Source organism: Halichoeres trimaculatus, unplaced genomic scaffold (assembly GCF_033239565.1).
Source record: "Halichoeres trimaculatus isolate MK-OKI-2021-1 unplaced genomic scaffold, fHalTri1.1 fHalTri1_scaffold_2, whole genome shotgun sequence".
In the NCBI taxonomy this organism is placed as follows: domain Eukaryota; kingdom Metazoa; phylum Chordata; class Actinopteri; order Labriformes; family Labridae; genus Halichoeres; species Halichoeres trimaculatus.
The window spans coordinates 9,177,113-9,194,434 of NW_027437180.1; the positions used below are offsets into that span (position 1 = coordinate 9,177,113).

Genomic DNA, 17,322 nt, shown 5'->3' on the forward strand with positions numbered 1-17,322 from the left:
GTGTAGCTCTTAACTTTACTGAGCTGATGTTTTCCATCCAGGCAAGAATTAGTATCAAGGACAGCACTTCCTTCACTCTCCACTTCGTCCAAATTTTCCTCACCTGTATCTGTCACTGTAAAAGTCTCAATTGCAGAATCTGTATTTGTTGCAGTATTTGCAGTTAACTCCTGCAGGTCTTCAAGGCCATCAGGATTCTGATTTCCTCCACCCTGGTCTGCCTCATTGTCATGAATGGAACTCTCATCACTCTTCACTTCATCCAAATTTTCTGTGCTTGTGTCTGTGGTGGATGTATGCACTGATTTACTGGAGCAAACATGGCCTCCAACATGCACAACAGCTTGTGACATTAGTTGTTGGGTTGCTGTCCTAACCCCTCGCCTGTCTTGCAGCCATGAAACATATAGCCATTTCTTTAACCTCTCCTGGTTGACGGAAAACAAACAAACTTAAAGTTCTGGCCATACTTGAGGGTTCCAAGATGTTTAATCTTTTGTTATTTGTGAATCTAATAATTCCTTAATTACACGCTGTTCACCACCAGCCCTTATCCACAGATCCTCCTTTGATAGTCTACCACCTTTCCTTGTGCACCCCATAATGGCATTGCAGGTCCTTCAACTGTAAACATAAGTCAAATATTTTATTAGTACGGTAATACGTTTGTGCTGCAAGGACACTTGACATTGATCAGAAGGCACAATATGTAACTCACACAGCGTAATGCAGTCTGAAACAGTCTGGAATGGTTGTCCGTAACTTTACGGAATCAAGAAAGGTGAGCACCTGGTATGGTCGCTGTGGTAAGAAAATTATGGAAAATAGTCATGAAATCATCCCAAGATGTTGTGAAAGAATAAGCAATAATGTCAGTATACTAATCAAAATAAATAAATTCCTAAATAATGTTTCTTGAGGATGAGCCTTGGTAGGATTGCTGGTTGAGGCGGTAGATGATGGTTTGAGATTCTGATTAGTGAATGAAGACACTAAGAGGGAAAGATCTGTGTATAATAAAATGTATTACAAAATTCTTACTCGCTGCTGAACAGATAAATCAAACATCCACTGACGCAAACTGCTACTAAACTGTTACAATATTAATCCTGGAACAAGCTGGACAACAGCTGAAATTTGTATGTGTCCAGAAAAAAAAACACAAATTGAAACATTAACTAAATTTTCCAAAAACTATGGAAGCCCTAAGTAGAATGGTTTGTTTATTTTTTTTACTACACTCTCTGAACTTTAGGGGAAAAGATCACCCCCAAATTATATGTCCACCACAGAATTAAATCATGACCTTCAGAAAATGGGGGTAAAAAAATAAATGAACCATCCCTGCTTCAGGCTTACGTAATAAACAAAAGTTAAAACACTTACATTTCCTCAAGAATGCACACAATGTAAATAATACAAAAAGCAGTGGCAGCTTTACCTATCTGCTCCTAGTGAGTACAGCCTCCTTGTGTGTGCATGTGCAGGCTTGTCTACTGACTGCCAACTCTTGTCGCACCAGCAGGTGGTGCTGTTGGAGAGTAACCTGTAGGGCTTTGGCAATATGTTCAATGAATACAGTCCAGATTTTTACTAAACTACCTGCAATGGCTCAATAAACCCCCTCTGGAAAGGTTATCAGGACAATTACGGTGGATACAAATCGTGTCACTGCATTAATTTTTTTGTGTACGCATACACAATAAGCATTTACACACTAAATAGAGTAACCGCTACAGCTACGCGAGCCGACAGTCATTAATTTGTTGATTAGACTGTGACGTTAACTAAAAAGTTTGTAAACCTGCAATATATGAAAAATGAGTAAAGAGATCTGCACACCAAAAACTAGCTCCCAAAACAATAGTTTATTAGAAGTGACGTTTTGAGCAGAAACGCTCTTCCTCAGACTTTACACAGTGATCAGTGAGAAGCCATTTAAATAGAAGCAGGTACACGTGACTCAACTCAGCTGAAACTCATTGATAATTAACAATACATATATACATGTATCCCCATATGGGGATATCTGCAGGTCAGCTCTTGCGATAATTGACGCTGACACTCACCTGTTACCTGAGCGACCACAGCCTGGGAGATCCGCCTGTTGGCGAGGAAGGACTTAATCTCCTCTTCGATCACAGCACCGTCCCTCCTGCAAGCAGAGAGGAGAGTCTGGAGTTAACACCAAAGGAAAGAAAACATTATCCTCACACCCATCAGCTGTGGCAGATAGTTTTCCACCAACAAGTCTGGTTAAGGCTTCTGCCTGATGAAGAAATATTTTCTTTGCAGCTGTCACCAAATATTGCCTGGAAAAGCTCATGGTCGAAGACCCAACAATGAAACCCTCTTAATTATGTGACTGTAGCAGAAAAATCAAACTATAGATATCTGTTCTGATACCACGGCAAAAAATGAGCTCCTGGGCACCCTAAATCATTAAATTGACTTTTAATTATCAATCTGAACACAGCGCTGGCACAGAAACCTCGCTGAAGTATCTGAGTTATAATTAACAATCTAGATGAGATGAGTGTATCTGCAGAAAGCGTGCTGTCAACGGCCCAAATATAAAAATACAGCTGATATCGCTGTCTTTGCTCAGCTCCCTGTCTGTCTTCTAGGGACAACAACAAATTTTTTTTTTTTTTTTTTGAGAGCCTCACAAGCGTGAGTATATGTTGATCTGTGAATGAGGAGAGTTAGCAGTAAAGACGCTGTGACTCAGGGCGGAGAAGAGACATGCAGCAGGCTGGGAAATAAACGACTTTAACAGAAAGCAGACATACTTAGCGCCTCCCTGTGTGTGGACTATCGACAAGTTAATACGTTTTTAGTGTGTGTGTGTGTGTGTGTGTGTGTGTGTGTGTGTGTGTGTGTGTGTGTGGCTATGTACAGTCTTGTTGATACTTTAAGATAATAATCCTTGTATTATGTTCAGATTCAGTGTGTGGTGGAGGCTGCAGATAGACCTCATATAACACTGAAGCTCATTGACACGTACTTACTCTACTGTCTGCATCGTGTCGTAGTCAGGGTCGAGCGTTCTAATTAGTGAAAACTATTAATCCCCCAGCCTATAACACTCTAAACAAGCAGATTTTAAATTCTGAAACTTATACTGATGATCTGTCATGTCGTACAGTCCTTACTGTCAAATAAGGGTTTATCAGGGCGCAGATGGCCTAGTGGTCTAGGTCCTGCCCCTTGAGGTTCAACCTTGAGCAGGTGGCCTGGGTTTGAATCCAGCCTGTTCCCCGCATGTCATTCCCCACCATCATCACTCTGTCTGCAGGTTTTGCAGCATTAAAAAGAAACCATAAAACTGATAAGTCTGTTTATTATGTGAAATAAAAATCAGTGCACTAATTTTACCTCGACTCGGCCAAATACTTCCATTATCCTGACAGTTCAGGGACAAGCTGTTCCTGACCTAAACCAGCAGCTGAAATAAAGTGAGGAACAGTGAGCATCTCTCTTTTCTGTCTCTAGCAGCACTGTGGATTTTTCAAGCCAAGTTGTTGTTTTCTTTTTAAAGTCATCATCACTTTATCTTTCTGACTGAGGCAGGCCGCTGCTGATTGTCTCTTTATCTGATGTGGTAGTCACACCACAGATCGTGCAAATGGAGCGTGTTGTGCATTAGAATGGCTCAAATCCTGACACGTCCAATACTTTCCAGCTTCATTTGTATCATTCGCAAGAGTTAAAAAAAATCTGGGCCTGATTGCATGACAAGCCATTGTTTGGAAAAACGGACTGTTTGTACTAACGGGGAAAAAAAGTTGATTGGTGGTATGCATGAGCCAGGTTCACGGCCAAAAGGAGCGTTAAGTTTAATGGAGGTAAACCCCACCATTACAGGTGCTAACAGCAGGATAACAGCGACTGTTCGGCTGTTTAAGATTAGATAAAAATACTTTATTCATCCCAGAAGGGATAAAGGCGGACATCGCGCGATACGTTACAGTTTGAGATGAAATATGCAAAGACAGTGGACAATCCTTGGGAAGGTGGCAATGTGTAACCATACAGCAACTTAAGATTTAGGAGACACATTCTTTCAGTGAACAGAGGGAGACAAGCCGGCGAGGCTCACTGCTGTCAGTTTTATAAGTTTGGTTTGCTTATGATTTAATGCGTCTGGGTCCTTCCAAGATGTGTGTGGTGAAATGTTGGCGTTCATAAACTGCTTTAAAAGTTATTAATCAAGGTACTGGAGCATTGCTGCAGCGCTAATTTCACAAAACAGCTTTCATATTCCTGATTTTATTATTGAGGTTTTCTACTGTGCGCTCAGAAACACCACACACATTTATTCTGTTCAAGGTCGCCAAACTTTCTCTTTCTCTTTGTTTACATTATTGACTCACGGTTAACAGCTGTTTGTGCATTCTTGTAACAATATGTCATTTTTTCCAGCTATAAAACATTTTCTTGATCTTTTCTCAGTCATACTGTTACCTCTCTCCAAGTTTATTGCAGTTTATGATTGGTAGACATGCGCAGTTTGAGTTTGTTTGATGCGTTTTTCAGGAGGCCCCCTCTGAATTATGACGTAATCTGTACCTGCGTCTCTTTCATGGTGTAATTATTTAACTGGACAGTTATTTGCAGTCGTGCATGCAGCTAACACTGAAGCCAAACAGACGTTAATAGAACGTTAGGACTAATGGTCCTGTTTGTTTAATGGCTGAACGTACACACGGGCCCTGGTCTTTAGTAAATCATTTACACCACAATGGCCAGCCAGCACGAGGATCCTCCAGTGCAGTGTGATCAGACTTTTTGAAGACAAGTGCATCACATACACTGAATCTCTGCGTCCAAATATTTTCTGGATGTGGCAGGACTAGGGACAGGCATTTTAAGCAAAAATGGAATTCACTATTCACTGGTAACTATTTGAAGATTATCAGACGATCAAACCTCCCAATGGTTTGTTTTATGTTAAAAGTCATTGAGCATTTTTAGGTGGTTTCTGAGCACAACTTCCTGTTCAACTGGATCTGCTTTTTATAAAATTAACGTGCCACAGCTCTGGCAAAAATAGGATTATATGCTGTGACCTGCTGCTGACAGGACAAAGCCATCGTTGAATGAACTATTTGATTTTTTTACTGAGGCTTTTTTGCCACCCAAGAAAGCAGTTTATCATGTTTAAACCACCCAAGGGGGCAGTTTAGTGTGTTCTGCTAACCAGGGGGCACTTTTACATGCATTTTGGCTCCCAAGAGGACATTTTAGCATGTGTTTTGACTCCCAAACTGGCACTTTAATGCATTTCTCAACAATTGGACCATGAGTGGGACCCCCCACCTCGTACACACCACTGCCCCAGGGATGACCCAACAGTACAACCAGCAGAGGCTCATCTGGGAAATGTAGGATTAAGTGATCGTGTCTGTGTGCTGCACCACCTGTTTTTAGGAACAGGAATAATAAAAAAAAGTTCACTGTGAGGAGATTAAGTGAAGAGGTCAGATCAAATTGTGATTTGACCTCTTCACTCACTTCATTTTAGCTATTGGTTGAACTAGCATGGTAGCACTGTCCCCTGTCCCAGTTAGAGTGTAGTGATGCTCAGCCTTGTTTGATGCGCGAGTTGTCTTACTGAAGTCAATGATATTTTTCGCATCTAGTGCATAAAAATAAAGAGAAGTGTCAAACGACTCCGTAAAGCTCCTTTTCATGTGCGTCAACAGCTCAGAACCAGTTTAATGAAATCAGATGTTTCTGACTGGAGCTTCAGGCTTTGTCCAAACAGCGTAATGTGATGATAAACTCAATCTGTGGATTACTGTCTTACCTCACTAAGTCCTCCACTTGGTCATCAATGTCCATGTCCTCCTCAGTGGTCTCAAACCCGTAGCCTGGCGCTGTCACACCACCACTAACCACACCCACAGGAAACCAGAGGGTGGTGACAGCTTCCCGTTTGTCACTGCAACCAACCCGTTCTGAGCTACCGCTGCCATGGCCACAGGTGAGGCGACTGGAATGGGCAGAAGAGGAGAGCTGTTATCAAAGTTGCTGTTAGGGGACAGCGACAGTCAGTTGTCGGGGAAAGTTGTCTGTGTTGCTGTGGACGTCATGGAGGAAGAGGCTGTGAGGGCGCTAGAAGAAGATAAGGAAGACGAGGGAGGCATGTAGGAGGGTTTGTGGGTCAGCTTGTGTCCATGTTTCCGGTTCAGGTGGTCCAGTGTGTCCAGGGTGTGGAGGACCTCCACCTGTGTGATCCCGGTCCTCCTCAGCCTCTGGGGGAGGTCAATCTGCTCGATGGTGAAACGAGGCTCCTCACCCTGCTGGAACATCCTGCAGGAGAGCAGAAGGAAAATGAGGAAAGTTACAAAAAACCTTCTATGTCTCCAGATTTCAGAGGGAAATGTAGATCTTAATGACCACGGCTGTTTGACAGCAGCAGATAAAAGTTACCGCTGAAAGGATTCAACATGAAGTCTCAGCACATTTCATATCAGCTTTACAGCATTACATGCAGTCTGAAACAGTCTGGAATGGTTGTCCGTAACTTTACGGAATCAAGAAAGGTGAGCACCTGGTATGGTCGCTGTGGTAAGAAAATTATGGAAAATAGTCATGAAATCATCCCAAGATGTTGTGAAAGAATAAGCAATAATGTCAGTATACTAATCAAAATAAATAAATTCCTAAATAATGTTTCTTGAGGATGAGCCTCGGTAGGATTGCTGGTTGAGGCGGTAGATGATGGTTTGAGATTCTGATTAGTGAATGAAGACACTAAGAGAAAAAGATCTGTGTATAATAAAATGTATTACAAAATTTCTGGAAGAAATGGGATTAGATGAGGTGGAGCATGAAATACTCACGGTGTCTATGATCGCATTTGGCTCGATTTTCTCCCACAGAGAAACCCTTTTGGCAACTCTTGACGCAGCTTTTAATGTTTCTCAGTAATATTAACTTTAAAGATATCGAAGGATGGCGACGCGCTGGAAGACTTTAAGCAAGCCACACTTGATTCAGGGCTTGTCATAAGCGATAGTTTGTCCAAATAATCAATAATCAATATGACTAGTTCACTGCCCCTGACCATTTCAGAGCCTTACTGATCAGGAATAGTAAGTATTAAAAATATATATATTTTTATCCCCTCTGCTTTAGAGAGTAATACCCTGCCATTCAGTGAGAGGTCTCTCATTAACTACATGTTAATTTTTGATCTATTTGTTCCACTATATGATCAAAATTGAAGTTGCTGCACTACACTAGAGAATGATCACATTCCTTTAGTGGAAATAACACAGATTTGTTTAACTTCATTTTTAGACCTGAGACAACAAGAGAATTCCTCAATACAGTCAACAGCTTTTATCACCTCATGCCTGCTGGATAGAAAAACTGTGGTATCATCAGCCAGTTGAGCCAACTTAAATTCTCTGTTCAGAGCAGTTATACCCTGGAATGGACTTTTTTAAATATGCACAGCCATAATTTGGGTTACTAGGAGGAACAAGAAAGGACTTAGAGGACATCCTTGTCTTATTCCTCTACAGATGTCAAATCTGGGAGTAGTGCAGTGAGCTAGCTTGACAGAGCTATTGCATCCATTATAAAGAGTTTTAACCACTTTCTGAAAGTAATTTCCAAAACCAAAACATTCTACCGTTTTAAACATAAATTGATGACTTATTGTGTCAAATGCTTTGTAAATATCAACAAATAAAACAAAACTCTCCTCTAAAAAATATTCATTGTTGTCAATCATATCTAATATTAAACGTATATTTTTGCATATATTTCTTCCAGGCATGAAGCCAGATTGTTCTTCGTCAATTATATCATTCAGTCCAGATTTAAATCTTTTAGCGAATATCATGGCAAATATTTAAGCATTGTTGTTTAAGGAGCTGATAGGTCTCCAATTATCAATAATCAGTTTATCTTTTTTTGGTTTAGGAATCAATTTAATGAGACCTTGAAGAGACCTTGTTGAGAGCTATCTTTAGTACTTCAGGTGTATGTTTTTTGGTTTGGGGTTCTATGCCTCCAGATGTCAAAGAGGGCCAATCTGTCACAATTATTTCCTGATTCATTCATTACTCTGTTTTCAGGAGGCCATCTGTCCAAACTTTAATCCATCACGGTATTAAAGTCTCCTCCCCGTAATACTCTGGCAATGGGAAATGTTTGTGACAGCTGAATAATTTTGTTTTCTTTTGTTGAAAATATACTTGCGTTGTTTTGTTTACTTTTAGAGGCATATATATTCACAATTATAAACTGAAAATGATCAACTTCAATTAGAAGGATTATCCATCTGCCATTTGTGTCTGAAAAGTGTTTGATAATGTTTCCTTTAAAGTTTCCTTGTAATACAGCGACCCCTGTTGATCTGATGCTACCAAAGGAAAACAATACATTTCTCCCCCACCGACTCCTCCACATTGACACATCTGTTTCTATGGCATGAGTTTCTTAACTAAAGTAAAAATCTGCTCTTTTATTCTGGCAAAAAATAACCCTTTTCTCTTTAAATGATTTCTAATACCTCTGGCATTAACAGAAAAAATAAACACAGATTGACACGTAACAAGTAAAACTAAAAACTAAGGACACTCAAAACCCTCTGTTAGGATTTGAACTGTTGCGTTGCATCTGCGACGGACCAGTGCATTTTTTCTTTCTTTTCTTTTCCCCAGTTTTATTGAAGGGCTCATTAAGAAATAGTCGAAAGCCCCATATAATTATATTCCTTTCAAACACTGAACAAACAGTTTTTCAAAGTCAACACTACTGGGACAGATGTTTCTCACCTACGCATTGTCACTCACTGTCACTCTTTTTCCATCGATGTGGGCGAATGGACGACTGAAGCCCGCCGACTTCCCCTCCTTTTTCCACCACAGGCCAGAGTGTGTTGCGGGCATCCTTGGCTTCTTGTGTCAGATCTGTTGTTATCTTTATCTTCTTCTCTTTCAGCACTGTAGATGTTTTAGCGTCTTTCCAGATCTTGTCTCTATGTGTCCGCATCAGGAACTGGACCATGACCCGGCGGCTGGAGCTCGTCTCCCCTGAGCTCCCTTCACGTGATCAGGGACCCAGCCTGTGAACGACGTCCACGGAGAGGTTCAGTGGGTCAGCGATATTTTCTTTCTCTACTAGCGTTTCGACTCTGGCTTGAAGAGTCTCCACTGCTTGGATGACATCGTCCACCTGCTTCCCCAGGTATTCAAGTGAGTCGGTAACGCTTTTCAAGGTGCTTGTATGATCTTTCACCGCTGTTTCAACAGAGTGGAGCCGTCGAAGAGACTCCACTTGCATTTTCTCAATTCTCTCGATTACTGTCAGCAGCAATGCGCTAGTCACAGGCTCGTCCCGCTCATTACGATCTGTCTTTAACATCTAACTTGGTCGTACGAGTTCTGGAGAGGACTATGTAGTTTGTTCATCTTCGATTAAATCATCCATAGCCTTTATCTGAGAGTCCAGTGTCTCCCGTACGTGTAGCCTATGTGATCAGTTCATCAGTTCAACAAGCAAAGATATCAGACCACGCGTATGGAATGAATATCCTATCTTAAATCAAGAGCATTTAAAATTGATTTGAGAGCAGTATTATATTGATTTCACGCTCAGATTTTGTGATATTGTCTCTCAAAACTCTGCTCTTGCGCTCAAATTTGCTCTGCGCGTGCTCAAACTGTCACCTCGTGCTCAGTTATAATGCTGCGCCTGCTCAAACTGTCTCCTCGTGCTCAGTTTTAATGCTGCGAGTGCTCAAACTGTGTCCTTGTGCTCGGATATAATGCTGCTCGCGCAGATTTCCTGCGCTCACAGTCCGGTTCTTTCCCTCGCGCTGAGGGAATTTTTGCTCACAGATCTCTGTGTGCGCTCGAAATTTTTTGTGGATCAACCAATAGGAGGCTGACTAGTATTGACCAATCAGATTATTCCTGTTTGTATATGGATGTGTTTGCTGTTGTTCACGGAGCGTCACATACGGGCGGGCACTCTTTCAACCTGGTTTATCAGCCCCTGACCTCCAGGGCTGTAATAAATGTGATTTCTTTAAGTTTTTTGTCCACTGTTAAAATCAAATATCATTCATTTAATACACCAGCACCCGTGTTCTTAACTGAAATAGCTATGTTGTATACGCATAGCTGCACGACACAGTGCTCTTTGCGGTGTGCTGGTGGAGAAAACAGTGTCACCATCATGAAGCTAGCGAGACAACAGCTCATAACAAATGGACCGACAGAGTCAAGAAAATCAGGCAAGTTGTTTTAAATTCATTTTAATGAAAACTATATTGGGCTGTGCTGTTAAATTTAACAATTGAAAATCACATCAGCTTGAATGTAAGATGTTCGGAGCTAAAGGCAGTTTAACAAGCTAAAGTTATCGACCTGTATGTGAAGTTTAACTTACCTTATTCTGTAACTTTTACCCAACATGAACTCCCCGTGCCGCTTGCCAAAAGATTATATTCTAGTGTTCAAGATGTAACAGGCCAGTGGTCAAGTTAAAACAATCCAAGGAGACGATATAAAATAGTCCAGATGTGGAGTTTGTCATTTTGCTGTGAACGTTAATCGAAACTAACTCATCTCAACCGTTGAAGGATGAGCGCTCGTGCCAGGACACACGAGGACAGACACGCCCACACGGCTCAGACCTGTCTTAACTTCACATCATCAGTCTGTCAATGAAACTGGTGAAGCTAGGATATGAAAGTATTTGATGCGAGTTTGAAGCACAAAAATATTGAACATTACCGTCATAATACCAATGTTACAGAAAATCAATTCCGAGTTTTTATAACTGTGGAGGTCAGATCCATCATCCCAAGTTCACATAGTTCATTAACATAGAAATATAAGAAATATGTCATGACTAGTTAGTTCCTTGTTCATTCTTCTGTTGATTCTCTTTTAAACTTTCTCTCTTTAAGTCTGTAAGAAAAAAAAAAAACTCAAAACACTTGTTACATTTCCTTTAGAGTTCACAAAGTTGCATTCATGAGCATGGGGTTTGTGAAAAGTAACCAGGGCTCAGGTGGGCAACTACTTATAAGGTAGGGCTCTATAAAGAATTTAACACAAGGAAAATAGGTTTTTAAATGACAACGAAGGTTGTCTATCATATTCTTCAATGATTTCATTTCTTCCCTCTTTGTGTTGCAGGTTTTTCTTGTCAGGAGATCAGCTGCTCTGCAGAAAAGTCCATGGATCTGAAGGAGGATCAGAAAGGAACTCCCACTTCCCTGCCAGAGAGAGACAGTGAGTGACATAAACTCTACAAGCCCCAGACATCAATCAGTATCTGAGCCACTATGTGGCTATTTTACATTAAAGTGATGAAATGATTCACATAAAAAGAATTCGTAAAATCAAAGCTAAAATCTTCAATAAGACAACCAACCAAACAAAAAATGCCTAATGTGATGATATTCTGCATGGTTGAAAATGAATGAAAAGACAGAGACATCTGTCTTCATAAATTTTTTGCAAAGTAAAAGTGTCGAACGGAAGGCTGAAAAAAAATGTTAATGCAGAAAACATTTTAAAAATAGTTTTCTGTTGTTGTGTTTTTTGAACTAACACAGATGTATAAAACCAGAGTGCCAAACGGTAATAACAGTTCAATTTTACAATTAAAGTAAGGGGGCTGTGTAAGTGAGAAAGTCACAGACTCTGTCCTCTTGGTCAGATCTCTCTGCCAGCTGACTGCTCTGCAGAGCTCACAGAAGATTTAAATAAAACTTACAGAGACAAGCTGTCATTGTTAGCTCTTCATTTTCCAATTTCCATCACAACTTTTACAGACATCAAGTTCAAAGGTGCTCAGTTTCAGGATAGGGTTTGAATGATTTCTGTTTTTGTTTTCTCATTCCTTTTTTTACCCTCATCTCTACAACAAACATAAGGTAGATTATTCATATTCCATAATGACTTTGTATTTTATATTTTTTCCTTTCTTCATTATTATTATTATTATTATTATTATTATTATTATTATTATTATTGAAATGTATTTCCCTTTTTAACCAGTATTTTTCTACTTTTGATAAATCTTTAGCCCCAGACTGAGTTTACTTCGCTTTATAAGTCAATTTAATTTTTTTTTTTTAGAGGCCTTCCTTTCTATCCACATCTATCTGCTCACATTGAAATACCTGCATTGATCTCATTCATTCTTACCACAAGGGAGAGCTGTAGCATCAGCAGAGTTACCCCTGTAAAGATTCTGTATCATTGGATCATACGAACCATGCACTTTATAAAATATGGGTGTAATCTCTGTGACAGCACTTGTGTGTTTCTGATACAGTGAGGCATCCAAGAATATAACAAATAAGGTACACTGTAAAAAGAAATCTGTAAAAAAAAAAAAAAAAAAAAAAAAAAACAAAGAAAGAAAACACAATAGTGTCCTTGGCCTGTGGCCAAGGACACCTTTTTGCTTTGCTAGAGGTGTCCTCAGCTCAGGCCTCGGACCCTAAAAAAAAAAAAAAATGGTTAAAAGCACTGGCAGCAAAGTTTCCAGACAAATAATGTAAAATTACAGTCAAATCAGTCTACAGTAATTTCCTGTGAAAATACTATTTTTTCCATGTACAATAAAAAATTTGTAATGTATTAAGGCAAACTCTGTACGTAAAACTAAAGAAAAATGTCTGCAGATAGTATAAATATGTAATTTAAAAGATAAATACCACTATTTAACAGATTTTTCCTAAATTATTACAATCAAACACCTTCAATAAAGTGACATTGCAAAGGGTTCTGCCGAAAAATACTGTTATTTTACAGCAAAATACTTTTTGTTGTGATGGTGTTTTGTAACCGTGAGTGAGGAGAGCACGCAGTGGATATAAGACTCCGCTGAATATTTAAGAATTGCATTGGGTGAACAGGTTGCCTGTGCAACATTGCATGGACCGGCTGTGTAATCCAAATAACTTTGATATTAAAAATTGACCAACATAGCAAAGACCATCCACACATCTCATTTAGTAAAAACAATTTACAACCCAAAAATCACTGGATACAGGGTCTGCACAATGGAGCACAAACGGCAAGTCCACTCCATAGGCAGACAGCTGGTCTGCCCCCTAGGGCACAGACAGGAGCAGAAACAGCCGCACCATGGAGCACACCTAGTCGGTTCGCGCTGTGGAGCACAAACATGCTGTGTCCCCTGTATAGCAGGGTCCCATATCCAAACTAATAAAAAGGATTCATTTTCTTTCTTATACTTGGTGTCTTTAAAACAATTTCTTATCCTATCTTTGTCATCTTTTGATACTGAGAGTGATCAGACCCGAAGTTAGAGTACAGTGTTACAGTAGAGCAGCACACTACAAGTGTTATGGCAGAGCTACTCACAAAAAGGTTAAAATTATACATTCAAAGTTTGTCTAAAGTAGGATTGTTTAAACAATTTAAGAAACAGCCACTGGGGAGAAAATGTATTCACCATGCCATCCACTAATGTAAGTTAAAGCTGGTGTGAGGGTTAAATAATGCTCATAGCATGGGCAGCTTACACATCTGGAAAGGCTCCATCAACACCGAAAGGTACAACTTTTAGAACAATGTGCTTCCATCTAGGTGATGTCTTTTATGTAAATGACTTTACCTATTTCAGCTAGAGAATGCTACACCATGTACTGAAGACATTATACTTCATTACTTTGTGGTAGAAGGTTCCATATGCCAAACTGGCCGGCCTGCAGTCCAGACCTTTCATCAGTTAAAAACATTAGGAGCATTTTAGTGCAGTTATGTAGTTTCACTGGATTTTGCAGCACCTAGTAGTTTTTCTTCTGTTATTTATTTCACATATAAGAACTGAAACATGACATGAACCATACATAATGATTTAGTGAAAGAACAAAACTAAACAAAGTAAAAAAAAAAAAAAAAAAAACAGTAGCAGGGAAATGTGCAGGAGGGGCAAAAAAACCCCCATAGGGGCTTGTTGAGTGGCCCTCCTAGAGAAAAGGACCAAAGATACATATGAGTGATTCAATAATTAGAGGAAGATTTCATGTATACAAAAAAAGTGGGAAAAAGTGCTATTTGTTTTAGTGGTTAATTGATTAATTGATAAAAACTGTGTGGTATGTTTCTTAAAAGACTTGTGACTGGTGATGTTTCTGATGTGATGAGGTAAATTGTTCCAGCAGTGGGGTCCTCTAAATCTGATTGAGAATTGCGAGAATGAAGTCCTGAAAAAGGCTGGATGGAGATTATTGACAGACCTTATAAAGTAATGATGGATTTGAGAATTAAACTGGAAAAATAAATTTCTAAAACAAACGGGGAGTAAGTTATAAAAAGACTGGAAAATAAACTAACACAATTGCAGATGGTTAAGGTCAAATGTGGGGAGAATTCTGAGTGATAGAAACAAAGGAGTAGAGCTGCTTAACCTGCTTTAATGAAACATTTCTTTAGAGGGAAGACGCAGTTGAGATTGATTTTAAAGGTACTGGCCCAGATTATACTGCAGTATGAGATGTATGGATAGATCATTGTATGATATAGATAAAGGAGGATTTTCTAGATACCAAAGGCCTCATTTTTCTGATGATGCCAATATTTTCCCAATTTTGTTTGAAATAAATGATACATGAGTTTTCCAGGTGAGATTTTCAACTATGAGAATACCAAGAATTTTAGTCACTGTTACTCTTTCCAAGATGTGTTGGTCAAAATACACAGTAGGATTAGTAGTTTGGGGTGTTAAATTTCTAACAATAAGCATCATGTGACAACCTTTTTTTGCTTTAAGAGTTACACAACAGTCACACGGTGTGTCCCAAAGTGAATCTCTCCTACGCAGCACCCGTACTGAAGGATGTGAGGTGTTTATTGTGGTCAGAGGAGAGGAGAGACAGGAGACACCCACTGATTGGACGCTGCCGCTGCTCCTCACTCCTTTTCTCAGACTTCCCATCTCCAGGGTGTGACGATACACAGAGCTGAAAATAGTCACTGAGGATCATTCTGAGACAGGCCCTAAAGCTGGGATATGGAACATAGCCGTCATGAAACCAATATAACAGAGGACAAACACCCAGTTTTCAAAACTGCTTTGGTCAAATTCATCATCCAATGAGGAAACTCATATAAAAGATGATTCATGATTTGTTATTTTTCAGTCATTTCTCTGTTGATTTTCTTTTTCTTTACAGAGAGAAGTCTGTCTGAGAGAAAATTCTGTTAAGCCTAAGGAAAAAAAACACCAACATTTCCTTTAGAGCTCATAAAGTTTCATGAAGTATGGTTTGTAAAAAAAAACACAATTTCTTTTTTACTTGAAATCCCAACAATTATAGCCGATGTTCCGAGGCACCATACGTTTCAGGGTTCATGATCAGATCTGCGCTAGATCAGGGGTCACCAACTTTTTTGAGACTGAGGGCTACCTCAGAGGAAATATGTGGTTCGAAAGGCTTGCCTGATACAAATTTTCTAAGCAAAATTGCACAGATCACTTTTCGGTAACAGTAATAATTAAAGCTGAAAGCATCGTAAGACGGGTCCTCGGGTCTTTTGCTGGTTCGTCATGTCGTGCGTCTCAATGAGAAAAACGTTTTGGTGTTTGTTTCATCTCTCTAGGACATTCCTACTGGCCGCTTTGGCTGTTAAAATGTGCCTAGATGGTGAGAGCATATTATGGGATGTTGGGGAGTCAGTTGATACCATGGTAACATATCCTCTTCTATGCTGAGTGACATCAGCCTCATGCGTGGAATTCTAATTAGCGTGACACAGAGCTCAAGTAGAGTGTGGGGGGGGGTTTAAGATAAATTTCTGGGGATGAAATCCTCACAGAGTCCACAATTTTACCCCAATCTGTGTACAAATATCATATTTGATAAGAAATTTGGGCAGGAATCCATTTTTTGGCATTTTTAAAGCTGTACAAGTTTTACTTCTTTTTCTAGAGGCCCAAATGCGTCAGAAATCCCTGAATGGAGGACAAAAAAATAGTTGATTTATTTTAGAGAAATGTCCAAACTACTTGTCATATAGGCCAAGATGTTGACTTAATCCATGTAAAAATATGATTGTCTCTCAGGAAATGTTGTCAGGAATCCAACCATGTAATTTTTAAAGCTATATGACTTTTAGTTTTTTGTCTAGAGGCCCAAATGCGGCACTAGGAGAATGTGTATGTGGACCTGAAACGTGTTCTCCTCATCTGCTAACATGGAGAAGGCTGAAAGTGGTCGGTGACTTTGAGGGCTCGCCATTAGAAAACCGGGCCCGAAATAGCAACTTCCAGAACAGCTTTTGAAGAGCAGGGTCTAGTCTGTCATGTGAGCCAATTTTCAGGCCAATACCATTTTTGTTTTTTGACAAGTTAATTTTTGAAGAAAAGGTGAAAAAGGGGAGGAATCTTATTTTGAAAGGGAAATTGCTGGCTTCCTGTTGGAGATAGGTCAGGGGTATCAGTGTATGATTTTTGCATCTTGATGAGCTGAATCTTTTGGTGTTGGCTTCATCTCTCTACAACATTCCTAGCCCAAGCTAGGGCCCTTTTTGTGTGCCTAGGTGGCGCTTTTGAGCATTACAAGGATGTCGGGGGTCATGTCTGGTATCAAATCGCGATTTTTGGCACTGGCAGTGTATGTGCCAATTTTGGTGACTGTTTTGAGCATGTTTAGTGGGTGTAATTTGCGTTTTCCGGGTGCGTGGAATAATAATAAGGAAAAACGGACGAAAAAAAGTAGTGTCCTTGGCCTACTTTATTCTTACTATAATCTACTGAAAGGCCCGATTGGTATGTCTACTTAACTTCTTTGTCACTTTAGGGGTTAAACAGTCCAGTGCTAGTGCACATTGTCCACTTTGAAATCCAACTCCCTTTTGGAATCAGTAAGATCCTGATTTTTTGGATCAAAGTGATCAAAATCCTCCTTAAAAGTTTTGAACAACACAAACTGAAGGTTTGATCCAGATTCAAACTGGGTTTGGATTACGTGATCTAATCTGACTTCAATTTCCTTCTTTTTCTTTTGAACAACCTATTTTCAACATCTGATCCAAACTGATAATCAAAATTTGATAAGATTGAGGAGATGGTTCACCTGAAGCTGAAGAACTGGAACAGCCTTTGGCGTTCCTCCAGAATGAGGGACTGACTGGGTGTGACCAAGGGGCTGCCATTGTTAGACATCATTTTGACAAGTTCATTTCTGGTGACTGTTTTTTTGTAAGTCATATACAGTGACGAATGACAATAATCTGACTTCAATTTCCTTCTTTTTCTTTTGAACAACCTATTTTCGACATCTGATCCAATCTGATAGTCAAAATT

At 39.7% G+C, this 17,322-nt stretch overlaps 1 protein-coding gene across 1 annotated transcript; it reads right to left on the reverse strand.

Annotated features, from left to right (window-relative positions):
* Window positions 1–493: 493 nt before the first annotated feature.
* On the reverse strand, window positions 494–8,835 carry LOC141787154 (homeobox-containing protein 1-like). The gene is made up of 5 exons (XM_074665435.1): window positions 8,799–8,835; window positions 5,813–6,318; window positions 2,070–2,155; window positions 719–801; window positions 494–624 (listed from the first exon to the last, which is right to left on the reverse strand). Exons 1-2 carry the CDS (start codon window positions 8,804–8,806, stop codon window positions 6,057–6,059), a joined length of 270 nt encoding a protein of 89 aa, XP_074521536.1. The 5' UTR covers window positions 8,807–8,835; the 3' UTR covers window positions 494–624; window positions 719–801; window positions 2,070–2,155; window positions 5,813–6,056.
* Window positions 8,836–17,322: the final 8,487 nt, after the last annotated feature.